General features: G+C 37.6%; 1 protein-coding gene across 1 annotated transcript; it reads right to left on the reverse strand.

Moving 5' to 3' along the window:
• Positions 1-4227: 4227 nt before the first annotated feature.
• Positions 4228-9728, reverse strand: LOC121416465. The gene is made up of 6 exons (XM_041609962.1): positions 9577-9728; positions 7475-8711; positions 6884-7159; positions 6347-6448; positions 5500-5715; positions 4228-4819 (listed from the first exon to the last, which is right to left on the reverse strand). Exons 2-6 carry the CDS (start codon positions 8697-8699, stop codon positions 4548-4550), a joined length of 2091 nt encoding a protein of 696 aa, XP_041465896.1. The 5' UTR covers positions 8700-8711; positions 9577-9728; the 3' UTR covers positions 4228-4547.
• Between the last annotated feature and the right edge of the window lie 633 nt (positions 9729-10361).

The following is a 10361-nucleotide window of genomic DNA, read 5'->3' on the forward strand; positions in this document are numbered from 1 at the left end:
AACAATAGTAATTTTCATCGTTTATTATGAATTATTTTATTGTTGTTGTTCTTTTTGGGGTTTGGGGGTAGTTTATACGTTATAGTTGCCTTTTTACCCGATAAATTCCATTATCGTTGCCGAGTGCATGTCGGCGTAAATTTTAGTGAACCACACCAAAAAGTGAATATGTTTCAAGTGTTCGAGTTATGCCATGTTTTAGATATTTAATTATGATTCAGGTAATATATACTACATTTAATAAGGTTTGCTTCTATGGGCTTGCCGAACATCGTAGTTTTGTTGTCTACAATCAACACTCTGCATAATAAATGAGTGCATTTCGTTGTGGGGCTCAATGACTTTTCAGCACAACTGTATTTTAGCCAACCGAAATTTTAAACATTCAATGTTTTGTGAGAAAATGACCGATTCAGGCAATGAATTTATACAAATTTCAATTCATTGACTTGAAACCGGGTTAAATGCGCGTTATGACTGCAGAGATAAATACCCCATGCATTTTTTCTTGTCTATACTTTTATTTTATTTAAATACTTTATTCTAGAACGTTTTAGTAGACGGTAGATACGGTCCTTAAATATCAACCCCTTTCTACTCCCATTATTACTAATAGCAGTAGTAGCGTCATTACTTTTGTTACTTGTAGTAGTACTAGTATCAGTAATAGTAGTAGTAGTAGTAGGAGTAGTAGTAGTAGTAGTAGTAGTAGTAGTAGTAGTAGTAGTTGGTGTTATTATCATTATTTGTTTGGTGTCACCTGTGCCTGGGAGGCAAAAAGCGAACTGAATCACTGTGACCCGCAGGTCTCTCCTCCCGATATAACTGATTTTGGGAGGAATGCAGGTGGACCACTACACCGGGGTTTCCCCCTATACTTGCTAATGGGCAAAGGTGATGACCCTCCTCTGCATGGGGTGTCCATTTAACGTCCTATCCGAGGGATGGAGTGTTTTCCATTGTAACATAGCATGCATCTATGAGCAGAGGTAATAGTAGAAGTAGTAGTAGTTGAAGTGATGGTAGTAGAAGAAGTAGTAGTAGTAGTAGTGGTAGTAGTAGTATTAGTAGTAGTAGTAGTAGAAGTAGAAGTGGTAGTAGTAGTAGTAGTAGAAGTTATAGTAGTAGTGGTGGTGGTAGTAGAAGTATTAGTAGTAGTTGTGGTAGTAGTAGGAGCAGCAACAGCAAGAGTAGCAGTAGTAGAAGTGGTAGTAGTAGAAGTAGTAGTAGTAGTAGTAGTAGTAATAGTAGGAGTAGTAGTAGTAGTAGTAGTAGTAGCAGTAGTAGTAGTAGTTGTGGTTGTTGTGGTAATGGTTCTACTAGTAATAGTAGTGGAAGTAGTAGTAGTAGCAGCAGTAGTAGTAATAGTAGTAGTAGTGGTGGTGGTGGTGGTGTTAAAAGTAGTATTCGTAGTAGTGGTAGTAGTAATTGTTGTTTTTGTACTAGTCGAACGTCGTATTACTGGTGTAGTAGAACTAGTATTTCATGTTGTTGTTTTTGATATGATTTGCCATTGGTACTCTTTATATCGTTCTCTTCAAATTATGAGCTGTAGAAGAAAGAGGGGGAAGATAAAGAAACACATCTGATGAACAAATGAAGCTTATGGTGTCTGTAAAGGTTTGATAGGGATGCCATTTTGCTATTGCCCGAGGGTTTTGTTTATTTTATTGAAGAGGATTATGGTTTGAGCGTTCTTCAGAAATTAATGCCCATTTCAATCAAAACAACTAGTTTTTTGCACCACTTTATTTCAGCTCTTTTATACATTGTACAAAGTAATATGAGACAGGTACAAATTAACGGAATGACATTTTTATAGAAAAGCAGTATAAAAGTATATATATTATATATATATATATATATATATATATATATATATATATATATTTATGTATATATGTGTATATATATATATATATATATATATATATATATATATATATATATATATATATATATATATATATATATATTTATATATATATTTATATATATATATAAATGTATGTCCATGGGTGAATTAAAGGTGAAAATGTTGCGTGTCATTTGAGACATTTCTGAGTCTCGTACGACACACAATATTTTCGCCCTTAATTCAGCCATAATCAAATATTTTTTGTTGGCAATCAGTTTTTCAAATTACAACCCACTAAAACTGTATTATTGACAAAAAATAATTGTTCATTGCTCAAGCAATCTGCTAAGAGACTAGAAACTGTTGACAAATGTCCCACACGACACGTATTAAATCATCCTAAAAGACATGTTGGGTCAACATATTTTCTTGATATAATGTATGTTCATACACTCACGGTTTTGTTGGCAATTTAGTATGGTCCTCTTTGTTTTCAAAGACATTGTGCAAGTTTTCTGAAGAAAGAATTATCACATTGAATGATTTCTATATACTTGAGTTTATGATCCGATCAATCGTAACTTTCCATAAGACGGTACAAAGATTTTCATTTGTTTTATTTTAAAGATAAATGGGTTACCAGTCGATCGTAATGTCACCTGTAAGTTAAGGACTGCTTTATGAAACATACACCAGGATACCCATTTGGATTTAGAGCCATTTTCGAGAAATGAAAATTGATTTCTTGTGCATAAGGCGAGACAAGCTGGAGCGTTATTGAAAGAGTCAGCGTCTCGTTAGCTGCAATTAATATTTTTGTTGTTTTTTTTTCCATTCTGTTCACTAACTGTTAGGGTGGTCGCTGTGAGATATGATGACTGTATTTGCTAGGTGCTAGGCTTGATTCCAGTCTAAATACTTTCACATTTTATTAAGTTCATATGCAGCGGTTTTACTACTACTTTTTAACGTGGATGATCTGCTTCATGGGAAAGGGTATCTATTGTGGATCCAAGGTACATTGAAGAATTTGAAGGTATGATAGCAGTCCCATTAACTACAAAGGCAGTGAGATCACTTTCTCCTAAATGGTGACGTCACATAGAGAAAAAATTCAACCTCGTTTATGATTGTTTGCCCAGTCCTTCACATCTGGGCCCCGCCTTACAAATAGAGTCACGATTGATCCAATCCATCGTAACTCTTTGAAAATCCATCAGTGTCATATTTGTTTTTTCTACAGGAAATTTGCACAAAGTCTTTTGTAAAGAAAAAGCACAACTGGTTTTCAAGAAAACAATGGATGCATGAATATACATCATAGTTAGAAAATATTTTGAACAAGCATGCATAATAGATGTTGATGTCGCTGGCTTTCCATAGTTGCGATTGATTGGATTAATCGTACTCGTTGTACCACGGGGCCCTGATGAACACTAGTAAAGTTATATATATATATATATATATATATATATATATATATATATATATATATATATATATATACCATCCCAAAGACAATGTCGCAATGCTAAAAAAATAATAACATACAGTGATGTAACATCCGCCTTAAATATGTAATAGGAGACCAGCGTAGAGAAAGAGTAGAAATAGTCCCATTATAGAACATTGTGGAAATTCCCTGACAAGAGAAAATCTTCGGACAGTTGATGACTTTGTTTACAGTACGGACTGAAGTAAGGTACTGTTTATTTCAAGATGCTTCCTAAACACTACATCTACCCGTATCAGAGCAAGTTAGAGGTGATATCTCCTTGATCAGAGAGAGAGGGAGCAGGATGTACGTGAAGGCAGCCGTATGTTTGTGTGTTACAGAGACAGAGGGGTTTGTGTCGCTGTTTTGAAAATTTGTACCAATCAGGTTATATTCCAGTGATTAACTTTTGATGCCAGCATTGCCAAAATCAGCTGCAGCTTCACCTCATAGTTGGATTGTCACTGCAAGAGCGAAAACCACTATACGTAATTGAAATACCATAATATGGAATCTATCATAACAACTATAAACATAATGTAATATTTACAAAATATTCGATCAACTAGTCAAAGGTTTCAGGGGCGGATCCAGCTTTTTATAAAGGGGGGTGGGGTGGTATGCGAGGGAGTGTAGCAACCGAGTCCAAGCGAGCGGAGCGAGCGAGGGGGGAGGGTTTTTAGGGAAAGTTTTTGAAAATCTGTGTGTGAAAATGGCGTTTTCTTGCATCTAAAACAATAATAATAATAATAATAAATGAAATAGATACATAGAAATAGTATAAATAAAATTACAATTTTGAAAAAAAGATAAGATTAAAAAAAAATGGTCCCCGGATTTTTTTGGGGGTTGCAACCCCCCCCCCCCCAACCCCCCTCTAGATCCGCTTCTGGGTTTCAAGTCAAGCTGCCAGAGAAAGGACAACAAGGTGATAAACATTTGATGGTCTTGACTGATTAAGTTTTTGGCATTGGGGCAAGTTGCTTCTTGAGTTGTTGTAACAGGTCCGTTGAAAATATAGCGTGATGGCAGTGACGCAAATACTGCGTGACTAATCAAGACTTTCAAGGGCAGCTGCGAGAGAAAGAACTTCAAGGCAATGAACATTATTGTTTCCTGAGTTGCCGGTACTGGGCACGCTGATGGTACCGTTGGTGATATCACGTGATCGACAGTTACGCAAACACCACCTGACTATTCAAGGTTTTCTAGTGCAGCTGCGAGGGAAAGAACGTCAAGGTATGGAACCTTCAGATCATCTTTCATGGACTGGTAGAACGCATGTGGTACTGTGGTAAGCTGTTTTTTGAGCTGCAGCAACTGAGTTCCGTTGATGGATTTAAGCGCTTTGTTACGTGATGTGACGTTGTTCGCCGCCAGCCAATCCTGGACCCTCTTTGAATCCCATCCGGGTACTTGAGATTCTGTTGGGGGTGACTTCGGTTCCTGTTCCGGCAATTGTGACCCTATCAAGAAACAGGAATTCAATCAAAATTAGAATATCTGTATCCGACTTTGCACATATGAAAGCATTGGAGAACAGGTAAAGATGAAACTCGGCATTTTTCAAAACTTTTGCAATGGGAAATCGCTAGTATTACGTAAATACAATGATACAGAGGTGAAAGAAATAATTGATAGACATTCAACTATTGAATGAAAAAAAATGCAATAGATTTTATTTCAATATATTACGTATGTGTGTGTGTGTGTTTTAGCACTCTCCCATAACATACATAATAAATGTGTTTAGTTTATCCTAGTTCAATGTCCATAAGCGTACGCCGTGGAACAGGTGGGTGAGGGGGGGGGGGCTATTGCATTTCTTACCAATGAACTTGTTAAAACCCGACCATTTCAAAACATGACCTGAGCTCCGTAACACAAAGATTAGCGATAAATAGCAAAATGTACTGACCAATCAAGATCAATGTTACACGGGCACTTTACTTTAATTTACTGACCAGGAACTAATCAGAAGCGTTCTTACATATTTTCTATTCATCGCTAAGCGTTGTGTTACGGGGCCCAGATCGTCAAATTCAAATTGAACATTCTGCATTTTCCCTTCGCTTACAGCTCGTACCCCATGGGCTTTTTTTAGGAAGGGGTAGGGAATAGGGTGCATAGATTCAGAATCACATACCTGTCGTTGTAGCATTCACCTTCGGGATTGTTTCTTTCTGCACAGCGAATTCTTTTTCTATGATGCTAGGAAGCACTTCGGAGACGAACTCTGCTTTTTGTACGATGTAGTATATCTTCCCGGCCGTAATACCCCCTAGCCAGCCAGAAGGTTTGAAGTCGGCCTTAACTTTCACTGGAATAATCTTCTTCTTGCATTCATATGCATAAGACGCTTCTGAAATTATCAAATGAGAGTCTTTGAAATAAGTAGTAACTTTCAATACGTATACGTTAATGATGCTAGGGTGATCTATGTTTGTTTCTTTTTAATTACCGGCCATGCATTGTTGATGCTGTCGATTGCAATAGTGAAGAGGAAGATAATGAGGATTATGGTGATGATTATAGTGATGATAAAGATGTTGATGATGATGATGATGCGTGATGATGATGACTGTAGTAATGTTTGTGTCGACTGAGATGATGATGATAATGATGACGTTGGTCATGATGATGATGATGACGGTGATAATGATAATGATGGTGTCAATGATGACGATTATCATGGTCATGGTGATGATGATGATGATTATGATTATGGTGATGATAAAGATGGTGATGATGATGATGTGTGATGATGATGACTGTAGTAATGATGTGTGTCTACTGAGATGATGATGATAATGATGACGTTGGTCATGATGATGATGATGATGGTGATAATGATAATGATGGTGTTAATGATGATGATGATGACGGTGATAATGATGGTGTAATGATGATGATGATGATAATTGCAGTGATGACTGATGTTAATTGCGATGATGATGAGGAAGAGGGTGAGTTTGAAAGGAGAAAATTTTCACCTGTTCTGCAGTCTTGACTATCTTGGTAACCACTTGTAATACAGGCAATTATCATGTCAGCATTCTCTACAGCATCTGCCATCGCTCCAATTTTATCACCCACTGAAACAACAAAAAATGTACCATAAATGTTTGTGACATTTGGATGTATTGAAGAGAAATTGATTTTTGAAAAGACAACCACAATTAGAAATATCACATGTAGAAGAATAGAAAGGAAATGAAGAAAAAGGAGATGATGATAAAGAAGAGAAAGAAGAAAGGGAATATGGAGAATGCGAATTTAGAAATGAGTGGATGGCAATAAAGGCCTGGGTGACATAATTCCTGACACGTACATCTAAAAAAAAGTTGTTCTTATTTTACCACAGTTAATGTAAGGACATCATTATGGATTTTAAGATTTATCTTGGGCCCATAACACAAAGCTTAGCAATTGTGGTATAAAATGGTTTTACGGTTGACCTGAATGTAATTCTAATTGTGAAAATTTGGCGTATAGTTGCTAATCTCTGTATAAAGGTTCCCTGGACTTACTCATATGGTCCTCATCCATCCACACAGCGTATCCCCTTTTACGAAGCTCCTTCTTGAACTCACGCATCACAGGTTTGGACGGGTGTTCCCATTTGTAGCTGAGCATGATATGTCCAGTTGACTTTGCAGTGTCGGATGGCGCCCTCTGCGGTGACCCATCGTCGGTTTTCTTGCTCTTCAGGTTTTCAGGAAGTCTGGATTCGTAGATCTCGAAGAGAGCTCCCATGCAGGCTGTACGGAGTTTTTCGTGCTCACTCTGGGAATACTCAGTCAGATCTAGTAAAGTGATTAAATTCGTAATGTTTAAGCCACAAACAATAAAGAAACTAGCACTTTGTGCTTAGGTTTCCAATTTTGTAACTGAACTATCTTTGAGTTGACACTCTTGCCTTTGAATTGTTCTAAATAAACGGAATACACCAAATCGGTTAATTATTACTCATGCTTTCCAATGGATCGCTAGGCCAGCTACTTATGATGTTTAAATTTACTTGTTCATGCTGCGTATATACAAGACATCTTTGCCGATTATTTTATTATAATAGGTTTCAATGTTAGTGTGACAGTTCATAATATTTGAAAGGTACTCACTGTATATGATATCCTGGTCTTTGCGAAGTTTTTCTTTATTTTCCTTGAGGAATGCCAGTCTCCAGATAGTATTCGCGGCAGAGGTCTTCTCTTCGATGGTACATCTTGGTTTGAGCAATTTCCCTAGAAGGTATATCCCACCTTTTGCAACAATGAGCTTTTTGTTGTTATCATTAATGGCTAGATCTTCTACGGATTTCACGAGCTCTTCTGCATCAAGAGTTATTACGGTGACAATGTTCTTCTTAGATGTTTGTCTTTTAGTTGAGGTCGTATGATCTCGATTTGAGAGGCATTTCCTCAAGAGAGACAATAGAAATGCAATGCATCTGGTATTGGTGGTTAGCTTGTCGGCTTCTTCTTTCTTCACTAGCTTAGCCAACGCCATGAACGCGATTGTCTGGGTCAGACTTCCTCTTGACTCGCCGAACTTCTGAAGAGCGGGTACGATTCGGTGGTGCCTTGGAGCCAATGCCCTCACTCTCATGCATGAATTGTCAAGTACGTTCATTGCATTGAAGACTAGATCATCAACCCATTTATTTCTGGAGTTTGAACCCTCGATCAGATGTAAAAACCAGTCTGATATCAACGCCAGGCACCCGTCCTTTTCCATTTGCAGACAGAAATACTCGGACTTATCGGTGAAGTTAAAACTGGAGGTTAACAGTGCAATATAAAACGTGAACATCGTTTGGTTTTGAGACGTCAATTCTTCAGCATCAGCATCAGCATCCTCAATCTGTTGTAACAATTCCCCCTTTGACCATCTATAGCTAAACATTTTGCAGTAGTCCGTGTCAATGGCCAAACCGTCTGCGGCAGCGTTGCGGTCAATGTTCTTGTTCCGAGAAACTTGTTTGATACCCGTCATGTGCTCATTGCAAGAGTCACATGGGAAATTGTCACATTCCTGGATGTGCTTGATACCTTCCTTTACAGGGATAAGACATTGCTTGATCTCCTCACTAAACTCCTGGATTCGTTTTGCCTTCGCAGCTGCAAAGTCCACAAGCAGAACGTCTGTAATGTCAGCCAGGGTGTCAGCGGGAGCTGCCGGGTTGGATGGCTCAATTATTCCTTCCGGTGCTACTGGACCACTGTCCGCTTCATCGTGGCCTCCTACTTCTCGGCTGGCGTTTGAGTTTTCGACAGATGGAGGTTCTGCTAGCTTTTGCACTGGTGGGATCCTTCTCGTACTTGCAGAAGAACCCATCTTTAACATACGTCACGAAACCTATAAAGTCGTAAGAAAATAAAAGGATGCAAGTCATCATTATTCATTCAGGGGATAAAAAGAATGTCGGGTGATTAATTCCCTGAAAGTTGTTTTCTTATCCCCACCCCTCGACCCTCTCCGAAATGACCCATCTTGCCTTGAGATATCTTAAAGAGCAAGTTCATCCCGACAAAAAGTTGGATTGGATAAAAAGATAAGAAGAGATGGCAATATCTCGAATCTCGTCATGTCTATATACATCTTCTAGAAGATGGCATAATCTTGGATCCGACATCTTTCCATCTTATCTCTTCTGTAATGTGTAAGATGTAGACATGACGAGATTCAAGATCTTGTCATCTGATCATCTCTTCTATAAGATATAGACATGATGAGATGCAATATTTTGACATCTGATTATCTCTCCCACGGGATGTAGACATGACGAGATCCGAGATCTCGTCATCTTATTCTTTTTCCTGAGAGATTTAGACATGACGAGATTATTATATCATTATTATTATCTATTCGGCATAATAAAACATAATACAACATATACAAACAATAGGATAAGGAGAGTCACATGGATACCGGGAAAGGAAAAAGATTAACTAAATAACTATAACCCGAAGGTCTTCCTTTCCAATCCATGTGACTTTACAAAGATAACATGCATGTGAACATCTGGTTGAACATCTGGTTGGCAATTTTAAGCTTCCATAGCTTCGACCTACTGGAAACCTCGATAACCAATGATCTTGTTTATCAATTACCGTAAATTCATTGAGTAACTCAAAATTGAAATAAAAGCAACAACGTGACAGAAGTCTAGACAAAATAAATTTTCATTAAAAATGCAAGAAAATGTGTATAATATACATACAATTATATATCCTATATGGAACGGGTTCATACTAGCAGCAAAATATATTGCATTCCTCGCTGTTTAGACCCATTCCCTTATGTACGGTATATAGCCTTCATTGATGATGAGCCTTCGCAAATTGGCGAAATCTCTCTTCTCCAAACGCATTCGTCTATACACTGACAATAGGAATGGTGGTGTGTTTTTATCACTTGGCAACAAAATGCGGTTTGACGTTGTCCAGCGCCTTTCGGTTTCTGGGCATACTCGGTTAATCTCACGATGCCGTTTGCGTTGATGAAGTTCATTACTACGTGTTTACATGTATCATGCCTGTAATACGGTTAATGCATAGATATAGTAGTATCAACAAAATTTCAGCGACAAAAGCAGTTGTATCCACTTGAATGGTTATTAACATTTTGTAAATCTATTCTTTGTCATTACAATGATGATCACCATCACAACAATAGTAATTTTCATCGTTTATTATGAATTATTTTATTGCTGTTGTTCTTTTTGGGGTTTGGGGGTAGTTTATACGTTATAGTTGCATTTTTACCCGATAAATTCCATTATCATTGCCGGGTGCATGTCGGCGTAAATTTTAGTGAACCACACCAAAAAGTGAATATGTTTCAAGTGTTCAAGTTATGCCATGTTTTAGATATTTAATTATGAGTCAGGTAATATATACTACATTTAATAAGGTTTGCTTCTATGGGCTTGCCGAACTTCGTAGTTTTGTTGTCTACAATCAACACTCTGCATAATAAATGAGTGCATTTCGTTGTGGGGCTCAA

Source organism: Lytechinus variegatus, chromosome 6, assembly GCF_018143015.1.
Source record: "Lytechinus variegatus isolate NC3 chromosome 6, Lvar_3.0, whole genome shotgun sequence".
Taxonomy (NCBI): Eukaryota; Metazoa; Echinodermata; class Echinoidea; order Temnopleuroida; family Toxopneustidae; genus Lytechinus; species Lytechinus variegatus.

Bases quoted from the DNA above. Each gene is read 5' to 3' on its own strand.
- LOC121416465 (XM_041609962.1), bottom strand. From the start codon at position 8,699: ATGTTAAAGATGGGTTCTTCTGCAAGTACGAGAAGGATCCCACCAGTG. The intron at 7,160-7,474 runs GTGAGTACCTTT...TCACTTTACTAG, and splicing joins AGACCAGGATATCATATACA to ATCTGACTGAGTATTCCCAG. The intron at 4,820-5,499 runs GTATGTGATTCT...GTTTCTTGATAG, and splicing joins GGTGAATGCTACAACGACAG to GGTCACAATTGCCGGAACAG.